Raw genomic sequence first — 24,966 nt, forward strand, 5'->3', positions numbered from 1 at the left:
TCATATCGCCTCTTCTCTTCTAGAAGGGGATCCGTCGATCAGTTCCTCACTCCTATTCTGTTAAATAACTTTACAATAATTTTGCCTAGCTCTTCCGTCTTACCCACCGCCAGGACACCCTTCAATTCGTCGACATTCTCATATATATCCGCAATTCGCAACTGTACTCTGTGAAGTTTATATTTAGGGCATTGTAGTGCTATATGTACAATGTCCTCTAAAACACGACATTCATTGCAGAGCTGCGATTCGCTTCTTCCCATGAGGACATCAAATCTTTTGCCCATTCTGTGCCGTGTTCTTAGCCTCAGTATTAACTTAAGCTCAAGAGAAGGAGCTGTTATATACTGACTTCAATCAACTCTAAAAATTCAACAAGAGTCAAGTTTATATGCTCGCAGGAAACTAGTAATAACAATATAATTTTAAAAGAAATAATTTATAATAATAACTTAATATTTATAATATTAACGGCCCACGTGCGCCGCGTAGGTCAAAATGGATGTTTTATGGTATTTTCAGAGCATGATCCTGGACATTCCTTAAACGTTGTAGATAATCTATTTATATAATTTTGAAGCCTTATTATCCGTTATATTTATTCTAAACATTTGATGACTGCATAAAGTATTTTTATTACATAACATAGTATTTTTTTAAACCTCTCGATCTAATGTTTTAGAATATAGTCATATTTCAGTACATCCATGTGCAGTGGTGTTAAGATTTTTTAGATTTATTAATTTTTAAACGCATTTATAAAACTATTAGTAAAATGTTAACATTACATAGTAAAATATTTACGATAAAAAAATATATATTATAATCTCTGTGATCCCAAATTTGACACTACTCTTAATTTTTTTATTGTGATCCTTGGCTTAATACGTAGTTGATAAAGTTTTTACCTACTTTATTGTATTGGTTTGTTATATAAGTTAGAGTTAATAGTATTCGTTGTCAGTGTGTATTTGTCTTTTGGTGAGTGTGCACAGTGCCTGAAGATGCCGAAAGGCGAAACCCAAATGAAAAAAACGACTCAAATGGAATAGTACAAAACTTAAATCCATTAGAATTTAACTTTTTATTACAAACACCGCGACTGGCGCGTTTGGAGTCGTTTGCCATTAGCTATAAGTAACGTGTTATTTAAATGTGGTAATTAAAAGGTTAGCAGTGAACTAAATATTTGTTTGTACGATTGATTATAAGGTCACAAGTAAAACACGTGTTTATAGATTGCTTGATATACATACGAGGTATAAATGAGAACTCAGCCATTCTGGGCAGTGTTGACCTGTGTCCCTGATAACTATCTTAGAAATAGAAACCATCAGTTGTTTATTCTCCCAAGGTGCAGAACCAACCTGCCACTGGTAATGCCAATTGGGAGGGTGGTAGCTATGTTCAACGAAATTGCTTCGGGTGTTGATATATTCCACCTTCGTGAGAATGAGTTTAGGTGGACGTTGTTTTATAAATTCTTAAAATAGGGTCTGCTTAACTCATGCGGTGTACTTCCTTGTACCTATCTAATTGATCTACTCATCTATCTCTTTTTTTATGTAATACTGTTATATTTATATATCTTTGATTCTAAATGTCATGTTGTGAACGTCTTAAACTTATAATTTGTAATGTCCACAATATGTTTAAAAAAAATGAAAATAAATTGAATCATTTTTATTTAAGTTGATATTAATTTGTCAACGTATTTTTTACAATGCTGGACAACTTTGTATGATTTGTGCGTGTTGCTTGTGCCAAGGTTCGCAGCGGACTGCCTTAACCGGTAATGCCACAGGATTATTTAAAACAGTATTGAAAATAATATATCTATATTTAATCGTGGTAATAAACTTAATAAGTACAACTATATTCAAAAACTGTGGTCCCAAAACATTTATAATCAAAAATTTCAATATAAGCTCTATCGGAATCAATAGATAATAATAAAACACTACGCATTATTTCGTTGATTTACCAGTAAATTTTCCAGATGTTTTTTATAATATACTACCTGAAGTACCCGGCTTCGCACAGGGTCGCTTCGTGGTTATATTTATCTAAGATATTTAAAAAATAATAAGAGGTAATTATTTTTTTAATAATAAAATATCTGTGTAATACAATAAGGCAATATGAAAATAATTCTAATAGGAGTAATTGTCAAACAAAATACCACTAAATTAAAATCGAATCCAAAATATGCAAACGTTATTAATGTTATTAATATGTAGTAAAAAAGATCAAAATTGAATGGAACAAACAAACAACAAACTTTGTATTTTATATAATACTAATTTAAAAACCTTCGCGGGTGTGCGCACAACTACTGACAAAAGTTTCATCGCAATCGGATGAATGGTATAGGAACGCATACGAATAGAAGAGGATGATGATTTTCTAATTCAGAAACCTTCGCGGGCGTGCGCACAACAACTGGTCAAAAGTTTCATCGGTTTCATCGCAATCGGATGAATGGTATAGGAACGCATACGAATAAAAGAAAATAGAATAATGAAGAAGAAAAAGATGATAATTTTTCTAATTCAGAAACCTTCGCGGGTGTGCATACAACCACTTACCAAAATTTCATCGTAATCGGATGAATGGTATAGGAACGCATACGGGACAGACAGACAGACAGACAGACATTCATTTGTATATATAAGATATAGCCTATACTCTTTGCGCAAGTGCAAGCAATAAGTTAACAAAGTTTTATAGTAATCGGATGAACGGTATGGCAGCGCGTAAAATACAAACAAACAAATATTGATTTTTATATATTAGATTATTAATTGTATGTACTAAAAATATGCCACGTATTTTTTCCGAAACGTCAGGGAAGAACACGTTGTGGTAATTCAAAACAACATACAACTGTGAAAGTCTCAAACATAATTATTTATTTCAAATCTGATTTAGGTATGGTCACAACATCGAAATTAAGGATTTCTCCATATTTTAGTGTTTACGTAGGTACCTAGGTACTTGCACTTGGTAATGATTTATATGCATTCACACAAAGCCTTCTATAGTCAGGCCGAGGTACTAAATTATTGCTAGGTCCATCGGTAGTGCTAGTTATTGCTTGACTTCGAATGCAATGGTAACATATTCTCAGTAAATGAAGAATTTCTATTGAATATTTCATTCATATTAATTAACCAACGTATTACATTTTTTTTCAATATAAACAGTTTAAGGGAGGACAAGCTCAGCGTACGTCAAAACGGAGCTTGTATGCTTTTTTCAAAGCATGATACTGGACATTCCTTAAACGTTGTAGATAATCTATTTATATAATTTTGAAGCCTTATTATCCTTTATATTTATTTTAAGCATTTTGAGACTGCATAAAGTATTTTTATTACATAAAATAGTATTCTTTTAAACCTCTCGCTCTAATGTTTTAGAATATAGTCATATTTCAGTACGTCCATGTGAAGTGGTTTAAGATTTTTTATATTTATTAATTTTTAAAATCATTTATAAAACCATTAGTAAAATTTATGTCGATATATTTATAGTAAAAATTATATCGAAAATCTCTGTGATCCCAAATTTGACAAGAATTAGGCAATTTATTATTCAAAAAATGGGCAAGATTTACACATTTAAAGATACTGATTATAAGCTATGTTTTCGACCATTTAAATGTGATAAACATTCTACGATTAATGTTTGCTTTATAATTATTATTGACCTAACAATAGGGTAGTATTTTTTTGAAATACGCCATTTCTATTGGCATTTCTCTGGCTAGTGGGTCGTATTATATTGCATTCGAATTATAAACAATAACTAGCACTATAACCTAAATTCATAGTTTCGAGCGGTGGCCTGGCCTGGTTGAGAGGGTTCAGAATAAATTCTTGAGACATATTTACATGAGGTTGTATGGATACTATCCGTGGCTTTATCCAACGGACTCTCTCTTAGGTATGCTTACATACTGCAGTCTGCAATTTAGAAGAGATTTTTATTTAGCTACGTATTTTTTTCGACTTATACGAGGTATAAATGAGAACTCTGCCATTCTGGGCAGTGCTTACCTGTGTGTCCCTGATAACTATCTTAGAAATAGGGAGCATCAGTTGTTTATTCTCCCAAGGTGCAGAGCCAACCTACCACCGTTAATGCGAATTGGGAGAGCGATAACTATGTTCAACCAAATTGCTTCGGGTATTGTTATATTCCACTTGCGTGAGGGTGAGTTTAGGTGGACGCTATTTTATAAATTCTTAAAATAGGGTCTGCTTAACTCATCCGATGTACTTCCTTGTACCTATCTAATTTATCTACACATCTATCTCTTTTTTTATGTAATACTGTTATATTTATATATCTTTGTTTCTAAATGTCATGTTGTGAACGTCTTAAACTTATAATTTGTAATGTCCACAATATGCTAAAAATAAATACTAAAATTGAAATTACAGTGGGCCTTGACATACACTAAAACAATCGTGTAAGCTGTGATACTATGAAAGAATAACATTGCTCTTCTTCTTTCTACAGGCGATGTCGTCTTACGAGTCGCGAGGCGGGGGTGGAGGCGGCAGCGCAGACCCCCTCGTGGAGGCGCTCTCGCAGCGACTCCGCGAGGCCGAGTCGCGAAGATCGGACTGCGAGCGCGCGCACCGGGAAGCCCTCTCGCAGTTAAGAAGCGCCCAGCAACGGCCCGGGGAGCCGCTCGACCACCTGCACTCCAGGGCCAGGGAGCTGGATAAGAAGGTGAGACGACATAAATATCCATATCATTAACTTTTACTACTAATATACAGCCACTGGAAGGTGAGTATTTATACTCACCATCCCAAACCAACTGCACCGCATCACACCCGGTCTTAATCAGGTATATTACCAGTTGTTTATGCCTGGGCATATCTCAAGAGCAGTCACATAAAACTGAGGTCGCCACGCACTTAAATGTGCTTTGTCTGAGTTTACATAACTTTAAGTTAAAAGTACCCATATCTTTATATCGCCGCCTTCAGGTCTTGGATCCATTAGCTGGTGCGCTCGAAAAGTTATTGTACGCGACCTGGCCTATGACACCGCGCTGCGTGCATGGCAGGGGCGATGGACCACTTCTTCCAAGGGCAGACAAACGCATTTGTTATTGACTCCAGACCATTGGACTTGTCTCAGTTCACGGCAGTTTACCAAACAGTTCACCGCAGGACACTTATTCGTGCGCTGCAGTATGTGAAATATGAGTTCGTGTAACATTTAATCAAATGGCGAGTTCTCCGTTGAACATTTCACATTTTCATATTTGTATGTATGCTACAACATGTTGCGAATTTTATGAGATGTCTTTACTAGGTTAGGTTAGGGTTAATCTAATTGGAACAGTACTATTTCCAAACTATCGCCGCATTTTGTAAGATACGTACAAATGTATTCCACGGTGAAATGTTCAACGAAGAACTTGTCATTTGATAAAATGTTATACGAACTCATGTTTCGCGTACTGCGGCGCACGAATAAGTGTCCCGCGATGAACTGCATACGTACAACTTACATGTAACCAACACAGAGATTTAGAAACATCACATGAGTGTTAAATGAATCGTGTTCATACCAACGCTCGAAATGCAAAAGTTTACGAACCGGAGCGCTCAACATTTTTCTAAAGATATTAACATAGTTATCAAATTTGATGTGTATTTTATAAAAATAAGTATTAGATTTTTTATTATTTGGCGTATCTAGCTCAGATGGTCAAATTATTTTTTCCACAAGACGGAGTGATAATTTTACCAATTTCACGAACCGGAACGGCGCTCCGGTGCACTCCGGTTCATTTCGAGCCCTGGATTATACCAGGAATAAAAACCAAAACCCTCAGTATAAGAAGCCGGCGCCTTGTGTGGACTACGAGGTCTGCTATCATGGATGGATGTAAAGGAGTTTCTTGGTATGGGGACAGTTAAATCTTTGGTGAAATGGAAATGATCCTACACAAAGATAAAGTCACGTTGACAATATGACAAATGACTTGTCTTTTCCAAAACAATGACAATGACATTTCAATTTCGCATAAAACCGAGATAAAACAGAAAAACATAACCTAACCCAGCACGCATTTCATTTAACTTGTTTTTACACTAAAGTGTTACAATTTCATTTAATAAATTATTTTTTATCGCGTAGCATGGACTTTAAAAATATTTATTAATTAATTTAAAATGTTGTCAACATGACATTTAAAAAACTGTACATAAATCAGAGCCGGAAATAGAATCGGAACCCAACCCTAGAACTCTGAGAACCTTTAAATTATTTTGAAACCGGAACCATTGATTTTTACGTTTTTATTAGGTCGTATTCTTATTTGTCCGGTACAAATCTTGCAATCGATTTTTAATTAACTCCCGACTAGCTAGACATTTGAAACTTTTAGAATATATCAGAACACAATGCCAATGCATCTTTTTAATACTTTTAGCCATCTTTAAGTAGAATTAAATTCATTTTCAGTTAATTTATTCTGTTTTGTATGAAGAGCTATTTCGGAAGAAATCCGTAATCCAATTCACTATTATTAGTTGCTAGGAAATTATTAATATATACGTGCGTTACTATGGAAATCAATATGAGTGTCAAAATGATATTTCAGTATTATTTCTAGCAAATACAATTTTTAATCGTTTAAGCTAGTCAAGTCAAGTTTATACGATTCAACAGAAAATTTAAGAATGCTGTATATAAAAAGTTCTTTTTATCTTGTAATTATTTATTTATTTATTTATTTATTTTGAGAACACTGAACCGGATCTGGAACCTCTTAATATCCACAGGGTTAAGTGGACTTCATTATTGTAATATGCTTGGTTATCAATCCCTTATACCGGAGCTCCAAAATATGTCATGCCACATATCTAGAAGATAATATGATGATGATGAAGACCTGAAGAAGAGAGGTACCTGTCTTGATCACCTAATTGACTTAAATTCAAATTACCATATTTTAGGATGTGAAGTATCACTTTTTTATGACCGGGAATGTCTCAGGAGCAGTTCCCCAAAAGTCACAATGCATTCAAGTTTGAAGAGTGCCCGCGAGACAGAGGTGCACGTATTCAACAATATGGAATACTACAAAGAACAATCCCAACTATAGTCGAGCAGTGGTGCCGATTTTACTAAATATTTTTTTCTTAATAGCTAATGTATCTTATTTTTTTCTCATAGTCCGCCTTGGAGACGGTGAGATGTGAAGAACTCCAGCTTGAACTGGCCGCCGCCGTCAGAAGAGGCGGCCGGTCAGGGGGCGGCTCTTCGGCGCCCGTCTCCTCATCGGGCACCGGCATGGCTTCCCAATCCTCGACGTCTAACGCCGTGTCTTCTTCCTCCTGGCAGCCTCCCCGGCCACCAGCTCCGGCGACGGAAATCGAGAGAATCATGGCCAAGATCGAACAGGACAACAGGATCCTGGCCGAGCTGGAGCACACCAGGTCTACCACGCACGGTGAGCAGATGAGAACGTACAACAATCAACGTTATGGTAAAACTTGAAACAAGAATTGTAATAAACCTGGTTTTTAATTAATTATTCTTACTAACAAAACTTATTTTTACTCTTCTTCTACTCTCTTTCTACCATCTTCTGCATCCTTTTGCAGTATAATAGTGAAGCATTTTAAGCTTGAACATGTGTAGATGCGATTTCTTCTAGTCCGTAGTCTAGTTTAGTAAGTCTAGTTACGAGTACGTAGGACGATTATTATTATTGGTAGGTACAGTTGCTTTTGCCGACTTATCAAGCTCATTGTGTCTCTTTCTCTCAACTCTTCAACTAAGGCCATCTGCTCACGCAGAAACTAAAATCTAATGAACTGGTTGGTGATGGAACTCATAAACTGGCCTGAAACCACCTGAAATAATAATCTCAAAACCTCAAACTTTCAAACCCAGGGGCGGCTCTACCTTAAGGGTTCGTAGGGTCCATCCCCACATCGTTATCATCGAAAAAATATACGTCCGATATTTTTATCATTGTTATAATATACCTACTTAATTACATGATTACATGAACTACTTATTTAATTTATTTTATCCATCTAACCCCGTGGCAATTTTATAGAGACATTTATTATTATTATACAAATACCTTAATAAAACAATGATTGTAAATTATTCAATAACATAATGATGATTACGCAGTATTAAAATAATGAATTAAATTAAATAGGCTTTATTTAACGGTGACACTTATGTACAGATTAAGAAAACTATGGCGTTTATTTCTCACTGACCGGGGTGGGGTCACTCAGTCCCATCCCGTTGCCGCGGTATAAACCTCGTTCTACAAAGGATGTGAATGCATTAGCATTATTATACGCGTACTGGGCAGCGAATAAAATGACCCCTAGATGAGTAAAAACGTTCGCTGCATGTCGTTGTTCAAAACTGATATTGTTAAGTCTAAAATAATAATTATTATTAATTAAGTTAATATTTTTAAACACGCTTTTTAGATGTGATTAAGTAACGACTCAGATAATTATATTATTTATTCTGAAAAATTACTCATTTCCTCATTAATAAAACCATATTATCATAAGTAGCTTAGTACTGTATGTAGCTTAGTAATGTATAATATAAGTAAGTAGGTAGGTATGTATATTTAATAATTAATGGCTAAACCCCACCACCTAGAATGTCATCGAGCCGCCACTGGTCAAACCCATTGTCTTTTCTACTTAATTGTAAGCTTTTTCCGTAATATCTTTACGGGAATATTCTGGCAGCCTGTAATTATACAGGCAAGAGTATTTCTCAACATATTTATTACACATATTTCAAATTAAAAATCGGTTCACTCATCTTCAACTTTTGACGTCTTGACGTCTTGTTATTGCTTGTTTAGTTCAGTTCAGTACTACCAATTTTGGTAAGAAAATATGATTTATCATAGAATCCACTGATATTGGTACCACTGTTTTATGGGTGACTGGAAACTGAGTGACTGGGAGACTAGCATGTCGCGTCTCTTCGGTTTCGCTCGCGGACGTTTTGAAACTGAGTGATTCCAGTCTTGCCGTCAGCGAGCCGCCATTGAAATACATTAGATACTAGAGTTTCAGTCTCGTCTTTTTTGAGTATTCACGTGAGCGGATGGCCTAAGTTATAACGTCCTTACACATTTTTTTTAAAAAAGCGCCACGAATGCCTCAAAAAACACTGACATACGCGTGAGGCCCAAAAAGTAGCGTCAAAATTTCTATATATGCGGTATGTACATAGAAACCCGGCATGTTTCGCGGGCATTTGTGATGCTTTTAAAAGACACTAGTTTATAAGTGCACATAATCTTGACAACTTCTTATATTTTGCACTAAATTTTCCTCAGTATAATACCTACCCTTTATATGGACAATGAGAATATCGCATCAATTAATTCACCTTAGTTAATACTTCTATTTCAGCTGAAGTCTTTACTGTGTTTGGGCTAATTCCCAAGCTAACAAAATATCGTGAAAAATAATATCGACGTTGAATTGTTAAAACCTACGATGTCACAAAATTAAAATTTTACGGGAGAAACACCAAAACGTTCTATATTTAAAAACATAATGGTTCTTTCATTTTTTTTTTTTTTTGTAAGTTTATGAAAAGCTTGAGTTTATCCTAAACAACGGGTTAACATCGAGTGTTTGTAGCTCCAATGTGATTACTATGTAAATTTTAAAATATTATAGTCTTATTAAATGAGACACATTAAATTACTATATATAAATAATTGAGGATTTTACTAAGCTTTGCGGTGTGATTAAATTAAATAAAACACAATATTAGGTAGTATTTATTCCACATAATTTAAAAATGATCAGCGCCAGTTTCGTCTGCTTCAATTAGAGATTATTCAATTCAATTCAATTTATTTTTTTTAACATATTGTGGACATTACAAATTATAAGTTTAAGACGTTCACAACATGACATGAAACATTATTATAAAAAGTAATAAGAGTGATAATAATGAAAATATAAAAAGAGAACATAATATAAACATACAAAAGCAGTGAAAATACAATTATACACAGAAGTTCAAAGAAGTACACCGAGTTTGCTAAGGAGACCCTATTTAAAAAAATATATAAAATAGCGTCCACCTAACTCACGCAAGTGGAATATATTATCAACACCGGAAGCAATTTGGTTGAAAATAGTAATCGCCCTCCCAATTGGCATTACCAGTGTCAGGTTGGTTGCACCTTTGGAGAATAAACAACTGATGCTCTTTATTTCGAAGATATCAGGGACACACAGGTCAACACTGTTCAGAACTAATTCAAACTATACAATAATATTACATTATTATTGTATATTTAAAAAAAATCTTGATTTAGAATTTTATTTAAACTGTGCATAACTTTAATAAACAATTTTGTTTTTTAATTATATCAGTAACTACACATAGTTTTGTTAAAGCGGACGAAACCGGTCCTGATAATCATAAAATAAAATTATGTGAAATAAGCACTACATAATACCTATTAATTGATACTATCAGGCCACGGAGCAGTGCGAGCCTATCTAAAAAGATTTAAATTGAGGGACGATAACTGTTGTCCATGTGACGGCTACACATCTCAAACTGTGCGGCATGTCATCAACGACTGCCCCATACTATAAAAGGAGCGATAGACTCTCAGGACTCTATATAGACAGCATAGCCATGCAATTGATCTCCAAAAACCTTCCGAAATACTAAACAACAAAACAGCACAAGCATACAACAAAAAACATTTAATTCTGGCCATAAAGAAAATTAAAGATATAAATGGAGGAACATAATTAAGGACATAATCAATGCAACTAACCCTCCCAACTACCTTATATAATTATAATATTATAATATAATTTAATAGAATATCTAACACCATAAATAAATAATGCGGTTTGATTAATACCTAATGTAAATGAACAAAATAAAAATATTTTTACATAATCGACACATCGGAGGTTTTAACAACTTAGCGACGAAGTCTTTGTATGTGAATTTACTCCACTGTGGATTAGTAGCAAAGCTCTTCATTCTAAAGCCATTGATACTGGTTCGAATCCAGTGTCTAGCAAAATCACATGTTGTTTATTAATTCACAATGTGTGTTTGGAAACAAAACACGGACATAATGTTAATATGCAAAAAAAAAAATATTGTCTGGCAGAATTTGATTTATCGTGTCAAATGCTAGATCATCACCATACTTAGAGGTCTTCCATATATGACATAGTGGGTCTAGGACGATTTGGCGCCGGGACAACTGGACGCCACGCAATTTGAAAATAAATAGACGTTAGGTACTTATAGGTACTTAAATAAAATATATTTAATATTATTATTTATATTTAAATTATTATATTATGATTGATACGTAAATAATGATTTAATCGTGCAATTCCGTGCGTTCCAATGAAAAAAGAGTTTTTTTGTTTTATATAAAGCCTTAGGTATGGTAATTTACAATCCGCAATAAAAATAACATTATGTTAAGAGTAAAATGAATTAAAACTACTAAGTAGTAGATAGAAACTGATTAAAATTCCTCGTCTACGTTCTGTAAACGTGTCTACGACAGTGCAGCGTCCAATTGTCCTGGCGTACAGTTGTTCCATTCCCGACATAGTGCCTTATATATCGAGGGCTTAGTGTCAAACAACACTATCTACAAAAGTGCAACTTTACAGGAGAGCCAAAAATCGTTATTTTAGATTCTTGTAACTTAACAAGGGAAATGTTTATTTAAAACCTAATGTTAATATTTTATAATTCATTGTGTATTGTACATTTATCTTGCTTATGATGATGTTAAAATTTATAGGGATAGTTTTAAAAAAATATGAAAACAAGGATAACTTATGTAATTAGCGTTAAACTTTACTGACGATTTAATAAGAAATTAGAAAAGATTGACATAATGTTGTTTGACTATCATGTAGCCGTAAATGTAAAATAACGTTATCTCAAAAAAAAAAAAAAACACTTTTTTGTAGATAACGTTGTCTGACTTTAAGCACTCGATATATATGACTATTTATGATGACACGGGGGTTGTAACAATGTGACGTCACAAAATCAACAAAATATAAACTCATTATTTTCTGAGAGTAAAGTATTTCGTCAGAACAATTTTCTGAAATAATCTACAACTTAATATAATGTATATATATGACGTATTTTAGACGGTTACGTGTAAATCGTACGTAAAACATTTCATCGTTGCACAGTTCGCCGTGAGCTTTCTTACCGGAAAGAGATTACCGTATAATATATTTTATGGTCTCCAATTTTATTAGATTAATTCAATTTTCAAAGCTGAATTTGACAAAATTCAAGAATAAAATCCTAAACTAACCTAACAAATAATCCAGTATATCTGTTTTTTTTCGAAATTTGTTAGCTGCTGGCTTCCTGTAAAGTGTAAACCGATAAAAACCGTGTTTTATTTACACATGATTTTTATCTCAGTACTATACGACCCAAAGAGGTTGGACGGTCTTTAACTCATTAATATACGGCCATATATTTCCGATACAATATTTCACGATGAAGTGTGATACGGCGAACTGTATACGTACAAGTTTCCGGCCATAATTTTAAATATGATTGTAAAATACTTTATGACGAAATGTGGCAATGGAAGGAAGAGATTCAGTACCCTGTAATCAATAGACTTGACTTTTTCAGGAATGCCCCCGAGCGGCTCCAGCCACGCGATAGGCGACTACCACTCGTCACCGCTGTCTTCGCCCCTTCCGCCCCCCTCATCGCACTGCACAACATCAAACCACCCGCCGATCTCACAGAGCTCCACCATGCCGACCCTCTCATCCTCAGGCCTGGGCCACTCCACGCCCTACAGCGTCGGGGTCTCCAACTCCACCTCCGCCGGAGGCTACGGAGTCTACGCGCCGACCTCCTCCTATGCGACATCATCATCACAGCACCAAGTCACCTTCGCAAACCCCGTAACGGCTTCATTATCCAACAACATAGGACAGATATCCAACACTTTAGCTGGACTACAGAGTACAATTCCTGGTTTAACGTCAGGACTTTCAAATAACGTATCAAGTATGGGACTGACAAGTGGAGTTTTGCAAAGCCAGTTGAGTAACAATATGTCAACTGGGAATACATTAAGTGGGTGTTTAAGTAGCGTCCAAAATCCTCTAACTGGAGGATTAAGTAATCTCGGCATGCAATCAGGCATAGGTAGCAATTTAACCAATGCGTTATCCGGATTAACCGGTAATACTAACCTATCAGGTCTGACTTCTAACTTAGGCTACGGTCAGAATACGTACACGAATCCACTGATGGGTGGCGGTCTTGGAGGAAGTAACGCTATGAATATTAAACTGAAGCCTTTGGAGGAGATGGAGCTCGGTGCTGGTAGATACGCCGGTAGAGCGGCGACGCCTGTTACTCCTCACCATCAGCAGTCGTGGGCCGGCATGGAGGGGCTGGTGGGAGGGAGCTACGGGCTCGATGGGCTGGGGGCTTTGAACCCTGGCTTCGTCCATGCGCAGACGAGGCCGCTGTCGAGGATGATGCCGGGAGGGGTCTCCGCACTCGATATGGACGGTGAGTTATGTAAAGTATACGTTTCATTTTCATATTTTTCATAGATTTAAGTAGATATATATTTAGTTGAATACTTGGAAATAGATAATGGATCGATTGTTCCTCAAGCAATCCTGTCCTTATTTTATTGCAATATTTACATATGATTTATAATGTATAGCAATTTAATTCATTTTAAAAAATAGCTATTTCTAACTTTCAACTATATAATTCCTATATAATTTAATATTATTACCACGAACATAATAATATTATGTTAATATTATGTTGTATAGATATTTATTAATTACCTATATTATTAATGACATTTACTTCGACTTTCTTATTGTTAGATAACCATCCTAACGTAACGTTACGTGACCTTCATGTTGGTAGTACACTCATGGCTGAGGATCGTGACTACTTTTTAATTTTGCCATCCTTTGAGCGACCAAGACTTTCCATCATTCTCGATATTCCGCTTCTCTCAGGGCATAATGAATGGTGTCCCCAGTCAGCTCTTTCACTTGGTCGCTCCAGCGCACAAATGTTCTTCCTCTGCTTCGCTTTCCCTGGAAGCCACCCAAAACCACCAGACTCTCCAGATTATCCGGTTCGCGCCGAACAATATGTCCAAAAAACTGCAGAATGCGTCTCAGACATATTGTCGAGAGCCGTTTCTTTATCTGCAGTCTCTGGATGATTGACTGGTTCGTCCTGTATAGAGTTGGGTTTCGGGAATTTCCCGACGGTAATTCTCGAGAAATTCTCGAGATTTTCCATCCCGAATCACGAGAATTGAAACTTTTAACATTTCGGGAAATCCCGGATCTCGAGAATCTTTTCTCGGGATTCGGGATTTCTTTTTATGAAATATTGATTAAAAAAGATTTTCTATATGAAAAAAGTGGACAGAAAACATAAAACGTTCAAAGACTGATCGCGGCATTTAACACAATTAAGCCAACGTCGACTCAAAATGAGCGCAATTTTTGCAATACCAGGGAATTTTGTGTCTCAAAAGCGTACGCGATTGTCAGACGCAGCGATTGACAGTCTGTGTTTTTTGAAATTCTATTTTAATAGGTAAAATTTAGAATTATTTTTAAATTTTAAATAAAAAATCATATTATTTTTTGAATTTGTCTGTTTTACACTTTTTCCGATATCTCGAGAATTCTCGAGAATTTTTTTCTGGAAATCCCGAATCTCGAGAATTAAAAATTTCATCATTTCGGGAAATCCCGAATCTCGAGATTGAGATTTTCTCGGGAAATACCCAACTCTAGTCCTGTGTTCTGTCCAAGAAATACAAAGCATTCGGCACTAACACCACATCTCATAGGCATCCGTTGCCTTCCGATCCCTTCCCTTCAGCGTCCATGACTCGACTCCGTATAAAATATAGAGAACACTAATGTTTGCACAAGCATCATTTTTGTGGCAATCGAAATTCCTCGGTCCTTCCATATAGTGGTAAGACGTGTCATCGCATTTTTTGCAATCTGTGTGCGCCTTCTTATTTCCGCTTCACATCCGCCTTTTCCACTAATGGTCGATCCCAGATATAGAAACTCGTCCACTCTATCCAAGTTTTGGAGTGTACTTGATGTTGGTAGAAGATTAGCCGGATCGACAACCATTAACTTGGTATTATTCCTATTAACAAGGAGGCCGTATTTGCGACCCTCTTCCTCCACCCGGTGTAGCAGCTCTGTGAGTTCTCTTTCATCGGCAGCGATTAGTGTGGTATCATCTGCGAATCTTAAGTTGTTTATTTTCTGGCCACTAACCTAACCTAACAATAATAAAATTAAGTAAAAAAAAAATTAAGTGGCTTCAACGCTGGTTTATTTAGAATATATTCCAATTTCCATTAGCCTATAGAGCCATTATGGCAACAAATATAAGGACAATAAAATTTGATACAACGGCATTTGTTTGTAGCATTTTAAATAATTAGTTTTTAAACATTTTTGATATTATGCTTTAGACGTATTTTAGATGACATAATACCTATAGATCATTAGATATTATGTAAAATTGCAAATAGAAAATCAACGTACCTATTGTTATTAGAATTTAATCAAAGTATTATGTGCATCTTCAAATATTCAAATAGATATATTATTATGATTTCAATATATCCATAATTATATTATGAAAACTTGTTAATAATATATTGGAATTATCAATTAAAATGAAAAAAAATAATCTTATCAATGTTTAACATAGTGAATATACATTTTTTTTAAATATGTAAATAACACATAATATTAAAATAAAATAATAAAAACATAAACAGTAATTTTTGATTAACTATTTTTTTTATTCAACGAATAATTCACAATATTTAAGAATGTAACATTCTAATTATTGAACATACATAATTTTGAAAACACCTTTGAGAAAATATAATACAATAGTAGCTCAATTTGGAAAGCACTTCAAAGAGTATTAAGGTGATACATCAGTGAAACGGAAAATAATTTTCAAATATATAGGCGCGACGAAATTTTGGACCCGCTGCCATTCGGAGAGAGAACGTCTAGCTGGAAACGCGTCAATTTGTTTCGTGATGGCGACGGGCGTATTAATTCTTAAATCGTGTAGAGATGACTAAAAACGTTACCCATTTACTTTGAAAAGAAAACATGTCAATGAATTTATTAATATTGTTACTGATAGAACAATAAACAGAACATTAAATGGACACAGTTGGAATTATATGACAAATTATATTTCGTTTGACATGCGTCATTTGCACCCGCGACCCGCAATCCGCGCATCGCCTAGCCACAATCTTTTTAGACCGTGCCTCAACTGAGGTCCTTAGAGCCATTAGTTTAAATTTGTCGCAATCAAGTATGGCACCTTTTGCATATTGGTCTAAGTGCATGGGCGCGAAACCCGAAAGATGCAGATTCGATTCCTGCTAATTCATATATTTACATTTTGTTGCACATTGTCTTTTTTCATAGTGCATATTTTCAATGTATTGCAATTCCAAAGTAAAAAAATGTCATTTTTATATTTTTTGAACAAACCTAGTTGTCAAGAATTTTACTATTTCTGATTAACATTTTTAAAGCAACGTATAATTTTATTCTTATGATTTATTAACGAGGTATTCTTTATTAAAAATACATAATTCTTATACACCTCAATTCAGTGGCGAAGGGTGGAGGTAGGCTGTTAATATCGGACATAGATTGTGCACACTAAGCTTTGTCAGTAAAACGTATTTGTTTTTTATTAAACTAAAACAACAATGTGTAGATAGTATTTATTAGTTTTTAAAACTCAATTAAACCCTATTTAATCCAAACCATAGTAGATAATAGTAAAAAAATAATCGTTTATCTATAAAATATCTAAAATTGTGCCATTAAACCATACATAATTTAAAATATTTTATAGACATGCTTAATGCATTTTAAAAAACTAACCGAGAGGATACTCTCATAATACTTTGACAGACACTTATAGTGCAGTACTAGCATATCGTCTACCACTACATAATAGTAAAGAAATATAAAAATAATCTACGTTGCATAAATAAGCTACAACCAAGAACGTTGATAGGTGGGACTGTAACCTGTGATTCTACCTAAAATAGATGCAGATTAACACATTGATTGCTGACTAGATAATTACTTTAAAATTACCACATTTAAATAGCATTATAATTATATCGGATGGCCGCCTTAATCGTTACGCGCTGGGCACGTATTTAGCGTCCAATGTATTAACAATATTGTCATTGTAAAAGCATTATGCTGTTCATTATCTAATATTGTATTACATTTGTAGGGCGTGGAGGCCATTACCTGAACGGCGGCGGGGAAGGACAGGTGGACATGCTGGATATACCCGGCAAAGGCAGATGCTGTGTCTACATCGCGAGATTCAACTATGATCCACCTGAGTGAGTACCTCTTCAATTATTTTAAATAATCTGTCATGAGCGATGTGTGTGATAAAACAGAATAGTGTCTATTAGACACAGTAATTAAAGCAACAGACTTCAAACCAGAATGCAAGCTGCTATTATTTTGTTTTTGAAGCTGTCTATAGAAGAAGGAAAGAAGATGAGTTTATCACTAATACAACCACACATACAATCATACAAAGATTTTAAAATTCTTAATACCTACGGAATATGTATAAGATTCCAATTATTTAGAGTCCAACTTTTTATCGAATATAGAGTACCTTTATAGACAGTGTATTTTTTCACACATTCAATTCATCTTAATAAATCAAACTCGACACTATCTTTCCATCTTGTACGAGGTCGACCAGGTCTTGGTCTGCCTTTCGGCTTCCCAGACGTCAGTTTATTTGTCATGCGTGACTCGTCCATCTTGTGTGTAAATATCACGATAGAAGTGTCCTAATGTAAACACACCACGCAAGCGACATTAAAATTTGTTTCCTAGCACAATTTATTTATTTTATTAATGTAGATTTCTAGGTTACTTACTGTACTCACTGAAAAAGGATGACCCCAGGCACACGAAATTTTTGGTCGTCTCAAAACCACTAGTATGAACCATAAAATAATCACTAGGTCTATCCTACCCTTTATAATATTATTTCAGTGAAGACATTAAAATTAGATTTAATCTAGCTTATCCAATGTTAGGAATGAAATTCTTGCAACTTTTATCATAAAGCAGTGAAATGTTTGAATCGAATTTCAAGTAAAAAACATTTATATATCAAAATTCTATTGAATTTAAGTTTTATACTATTCCATTTGAGTCGTTTTTTGCGACCCGGATTTCGCCTTTCGGCATCTTCAGGCACTATGTACATGAATAGTTGAAGTGTTTGTAAAAAAAACCCCTACCGTATCAATAATAATACACTCATACTTTCAAAAAAGATTTTTTCTATTGGTTATAATATATTCTCTCAGAAAGTGTTTTTCAAAATTATATATGTTCAATAATCAGAATGATATATTCTTAAATCTTGTGAATTATTCGTTGAATAAAAGAAATAGTTAATTATAAATTATTAGCAAGTGCAATTAGTTACATCTAAAAAATATTGGAGAAATTCCACGACGTCGGTTAGTAATCAAAGTAATAGTAAATAGTTACCTACTTTGATTTAAGAAACAAAAATCGATTGCCAACGTAGCTTGATTTAGAAGAGCACTGATGAGTAGGTATTAAAATTGACCAATAGTTAAAATTTGTCGCAATTAGTATGTCACCTCGTAGCATAGTGGTAATACAATGGATAGGGCGTAAACCTGGGAGATACGGGGTTCGATTCCCCGTCGGGTTGGCTTACCTTTTTTCAAAAAAGATTTTTTCTATTGGTTATAATAATATATTCTCTCAGAAAGTGTTAAAAAAATTATATTAAAAATTAAATATCATATAAATATAAAAAAATCGTACATTCTGTTAAGAATGGTAACGTATTGGGAATTAATGGAATTAACTAGGTATCACGGTACGTTATTGTATTGATTTGTTATATGAGTTAGAGTTAATTGTATTCGTTGTCAGTGTATATTTGCCTTATGGTAAATGTACGTAGTGCCTGAAGATGCCGAAAGGCGAAACCCGGGACGCAAAAAATGACGCAAATGGAATAGTAGTACAAAACTTAAATCCATTAGAATTTATATATCACTTGTAACTAGGGATCCCGAGCTATTTTCGATACCTATGAATCCCGGGATTGGATTAAACATAATCCCGAAGATTTCGGGATTAATTTTTTTATTCATTTTTATGGAAAATAAAATAAAAACGAAAATATAACATAAAAAATACTTTTAATAACAAATAACTAAATTAGAAATAAATTTAGTTTGAATGAAATTTGATTTATACCCATATGTAAGTTGCCGATTCATTTTACTTTTTAATAAAAATGAGAAAGATTGGAAAAAACAATGCTTCGCACTTTTAACAAAGTAATTCCACCATGATCTCATACGTTTTTCGACAGTTTCATATTTGGCTGACTAATTAGATTTATGTAGCGGAAAGGCCATACACCACGATTTGCTTTACGATTGTAAATCTCGCTAACCCATTCATTAAGTCTTTACTATCAGAAACAGCAATCTATTATTAAATTCACATTATTATTTATATTACAATATTATTTACTTCATTAAACTTATGTATTTTCAAGATTGAATGTCCACATTTTCTTCCACGGCGCTACATCCCGGGGTGGGATTTGGCCTCCTCCACAACCGCTCTCCACTCACTTTGGTCTCTCGCCACACTTCTCCAGTTACTGGGTCTTCCTATATGAAGCCAGTCCACTTCTACGGCGTCAGCCCATCTCCTTCTTGGACGGCCTCTGGGTCTCTTCCGTTGGGGTAGCCACTTCGTCATGATCCTTGGCGCTCTAACTTCAGGCATTCTCTCCACATGTCCCGCCCATCGTAGTCTTTAGGACTTACAGTATCTTATGATTGTTTGCTATTCAATCAGTTCTTCCAACTCGTGGTTCATTTTTATTCTGTAGTTCCCATTTTCCAACGTGGGTTCAAAGATTTTTCGGAGTATTTTGCGCTCGAAGACAGCTCTAATTTGTTTTCCTCGTTTTGAGTTAAGCACCAAGTCTCACAGCCGTAAGTGACCACTGGCCTCATAATTGTTTTATATATTAGAAGTTTACTTCTTCGGCCTAGAATTTTCGACCCTAACAGTCGCTTGCAGGCATGCCAGCATTTATTCCCGGAGATAAGGCGGATTTTTATCTCCTCTGCTGTCTTATTTTGGGTATTTAGGCTGGAACCGAGATACGTGAACTTGTCCACCCCTTCATATGCATGCTGTCATATGTATATATTCTGCAGCGGTACCTGATTGCGCGTGCTGACCATATACTTAGTTTTTGACTGGTTTATTTGCAGCCCAGCGTTTTCTGCTTTTATTTTCATAGTGCCACCATGGTCGATCATCCTCTCTTTGGATCTGCTTGTAATTACTATGTCGTTAGCATAAACGCACAACTGCATTGTACTGTTATCTACCCACCCATTGAACGTACACAATATTAACAATAAAAATGTCTTAAATAGTATAAATTATACTAGATTTATTTTTGACCGATTTTATCAATGTTATTTGTAAATATAAAAAAAATATATTAACTATGGAAAAAATACCTACCTCGGGATTGTCAAATTGTAATCCCGGGATCAGAATTTTGGCTCGGTATTGAATTCCCTACTTGTAACTACTCCTTTATTTCTCGACACTTCATTAGATCTTTCAAAATAAATATTCAGTAGAGGTTTGCTGCATATAAAATATGATGTTGAAGCACTGCGATCTTTTTCGTTTCTGTATTGCTTAATCTTAAGCAATAATTTAGAACAAACCACTTCCACGATTCAAGAGCACTCAACAATAATTTAATTTTCGCCTCAATTTTCAAAAAAAAAAAAAAAATTACTCGCCCAGATGTATCGTTACAGCAAAGCCAGTTTCGTGATATAACATTATTTCTCGGGCCTTGATAGGTTAAAGCATAATAATTCACAGTAGATACAAAACCCATATCGCTTATTTTTAACACCCCGCGGTCGTGAGCTGCAAGCAAATTTTCTCCCCGGCGCCTCTTCTCGCGCACAGGAATAAATTTACGGGAATCGCTGTCGGACGTTTTTATTTTCACCGCTCTAACGAAATACTGACTCGTCTACACTGGAAAATATCGACAGCTTACCGCTCAATATGCCGATTTTTTTAGTAGTACCACAGCCATCTCTAGTATACAAGCCGAGCATAAAGATTCGCGTCAAAACTCGGTGATCCTATTTCATTATTTGATTTTCAATAAAAATATTATGAGGTTCGATTTAATAAAGAATTTCAACGAATATTTCACAAGATTTAACGGCCCACATGCTCAGCGTAAGTCAAAATGGAGCTTTTATGATATTTTAAGAGCATAACCCTGGACATTCCTTAATCGTTGTAGATAATCTATTTATATAATTTTGAAGATTATTATCCTTTATACTTATTTTAAACATTTGATGACTGCACAAAGTATTTTTATTACATAACATAGTATTCTTTTAAACCTCTTGCTCTAATGTTTTAGAATATAGTCATATTTCGGTACGTCCATGTGGTGTTAAGATTTTTTAGATTTATTAATTTTTAAACGCATTTACAAAACCATTAGTAAAATTAATGTTGACATTATATAGTGACATATTTACGATAAAACATTATATTTCATAATCTTTTTGATCCCAAATTTGACAAGACTTTATTATTCAAAAATAGGCACGATGAACATAATTGAAAATAATTCTAAAGATACTAATTATAAGCTATGTCTTTGACCATTCAAGTGTGATAAACATCCTACGAATAATGATTGCTTTATAATAATTATTGACCTAAGAATAAGGTAGTGTTTTTTTTGAAATACGCCATTTCTTTTGGCATTCTCCAGTGGTTAAGCTACAACATACGGCCGTAGCCATAAATTACAAACTAAAACTGAAGTAGGGAGGAAGAACATGTTAACGCGCGTTTTTGAACATTCAGAAAACACTTGAAAAAAGTAAGACACCCCCGCAGGTTTCGAACCTGCATCTCTCCTGATATTACTCATTTAGCATAGTGGTATATAGGGATTGCAATACCGGTATTCCAGTATTTATCAATACTGAAATACCGGTTTTAAAAATCCAAAATGCCGGAATTTTCGGTATTAAGAAAGAACACTGGTTTACGTTTTTGAAAATGAATTATAAGTTACGTGCTGTTAAAATGCAAATAATATATTGAGTGAATCTAAGAGAGGTGAAAAAATAATAAAACAGATTTCATCAAAAATAATATTTATATAAGTAATTGTCGCGATGAATTATCATAATAATAAATGTTCAATTATTCTATAATTATTGATGACTGTACAAACGTTGAATTTAAGAAGCTTTTCCTGCAGCCGGACTTATTTGCGCTGATGAACTTTTGAGGGCTTTAGTTAAAATTATCAATATATTCAAATTATTTGTAAAAAATCAATAGTTCTACAATTATGATAAATACATATTTTTAAATGTCAACCTAATAAATGTAGGTATGTAGGTTTTTGCTATAAAATAATATTTTAAAAAGATTTTAATCGCTTTATTTATTGATAAGCACCTACTTCTGTTTTTTAATGTTTATGAAATACCGAAAAACCGGTATTGACATTTTCATTCGGTATTGCAATCCCTAGTGGTATATGTGCATGGGTGCGATACCCGAGAGACGCAGGTTCGATTCCTGCAGTGTCTTACTTTTTCAAAAAGATTTTTTCTATTGGTTATAATACTTTTTCATATTTTCAAAATCATGTATTAAAGAATTTAAGCTTATTTTTTATTCTATTTGGTAAGTATTAAATTTCAATATCAACCACAAATGCTTGCTTTTTTTTTTGAGTAATTATTTGTTTAATTAAATAAAACACAATTTTATAGAACTTATTCTACTTTTTCAATTAAATTTTGGACCGGTTTCGTCCTCATTAAAGGGACATTATCAATTGTGGATACTGATATGTCCCTTTAAGGAGGACGAAACCGGTCCAAACTTTAATTAAAAAACTGGAATAAGTACTATAAATTATAAAATTGAGTTTTATTGAATTAATCAAATAATACAATGCAGTTCCACCATGAAGTGACACGCGCACGCCTTAAGCGTCCATTACATTGAGCTACTTTACGAGCTGTTTGTTGGCGAATTTAATAACGGGCGATTCAACTACTGCTATTGTGATGATGACACACAAAACTTTCCATTCACTGAGAAGTCACAGGCCAGCTACTATTTTGACAGAATGTAGTTCGTTTTTTTACCGGGAGGTTGATACTGCGCTCTACTGCGCAGACGCAGTAGGCCCACACGCCGGGGTGTAGCGTGTAAAGTTGATCGGCTTTCACTTTTTCTCGGTAGATTGTTTACAATCTGCTTGTTAGCTTGTTCAATGATGACACTCGGTGACTTTACAGGCAGATTATAAATTCGCAAATAAGCAGCTCGTAAAGTAGCTCAATGTAATTGACGCATTACAGTGAACATTAATCTCTATACCCATTTATTTGATTTTATTATAAACGTATGCGTTGCAACAGATTTCAACTTTGTATGACTGTGTGTTATTATATCAAATATAAAAACTCCGTCAAAGAATATTTTTTAGTCCAAACTAACAAAATTGAGATGTACCATGCAGGCTTTGCTTTATATAACGACGCCGGCATCCAATATAGTGAGCGTCGTTAACGAAAGAGCGATATGAAAATAACGGCAACCGTTATTATAATTTATTTCACCTGTACGGAGCCATCGATGCGCGAAAAAACTGTGAAGTTATTTCGCCTCACTCAAAGTGAATAACACAACTCCTATTAAATCTTGCATAGTAATTTAATAATCAAGTAAATTTGTAAAATTAAATTGATACTATTGCAACAGTTATTGAGATTGCTTATTTCTATATGCATAAAAATTCAAATTTTATAGAATATCGGGATTAGAAACTATACCAAGTGAGAGCAGGGAAAAATGCTTTAAAAGCAGAAATGACCTACGGTCTACAAGAGAATGAAAGGCGAGCATACCTTGAAGAAAGTTAGTCGGAAAATACAGATAATTCAACACAAATATATTATACAACTTGTTGGTCTTATCGGCTTTTGAAAATATACGCGTCGAAACCTTCCACCTGAATATTTAAAGTTAATGTTTTGGACCAGAACCTCGCACGTCGATAGTTTCCAATCGCTGCCAGTGTTATTTCTGCCGTGAGTTGTATTAAAGCCATTTAGGTTAGTATATTGGTAGTGTTGGAAAGTAAATGCTTGCAATTAATATATTATTTAATATTAATTGTTCACAATCACTTGAACAAAGAGCATTTATATGCATTTAATCTGTGTAAACAAAACACCTGAACGGTGATAGACAGATCATAATACGAGTATAATTCGTGCAAAATATTTTTAATTGCCTACCAAGCCGATAGATAATAAATAACACAGAACAGATAATAAATAGAATACCGATAGGCTATATTCAATACGCCGCATCTTGATGCAAGGTTTTGAATGTGTGAGTTTCCTACGAAAATGAAATACGCATTATGCATTGCAATAGTGTGTGTAATACACCAACATTAAATGAGCGTAAATGCATAAACCGAGAGCAGCTTTCAGTATTCGACGTAAAACGTATTCTTGACACGTGTGTAAGTTTAACTCGGATTCTTCCTTACTCGAGTCGGTTACCTGCTATCGCCTTACCCGTTATGTATTTCAGTTCCCATTATTTCTGAGTTCCCTGGGTAATAACATCAACGTGACAATGAACATTT

At 34.4% G+C, this 24,966-nt stretch overlaps 1 protein-coding gene across 1 annotated transcript in view; it reads left to right on the forward strand.

The window, feature by feature from the left end:
- The window catches only part of Rbp (RIMS binding protein), a 252,736-nt gene that overhangs the window by 91,876 nt on the left and 135,894 nt on the right, over positions 1-24,966 (forward strand). Inside the window, exons 2-5 of the mRNA XM_085950873.1 lie at positions 4,528-4,743; positions 7,210-7,486; positions 12,712-13,620; positions 17,404-17,518. Coding sequence (XP_085806999.1) covers positions 4,531-4,743; positions 7,210-7,486; positions 12,712-13,620; positions 17,404-17,518 — 1,514 coding nt within the window. The 5' untranslated portion in view covers positions 4,528-4,530. The remainder of the gene's footprint in view (positions 1-4,527; positions 4,744-7,209; positions 7,487-12,711; positions 13,621-17,403; positions 17,519-24,966) is intronic.

This window comes from Rhyacophila brunnea, unplaced genomic scaffold, assembly GCF_057557595.1.
Source record: "Rhyacophila brunnea isolate RB1 unplaced genomic scaffold, BYU_Rbru_1.0 scaffold_23, whole genome shotgun sequence".
Taxonomy (NCBI): domain Eukaryota; kingdom Metazoa; phylum Arthropoda; class Insecta; order Trichoptera; family Rhyacophilidae; genus Rhyacophila; species Rhyacophila brunnea.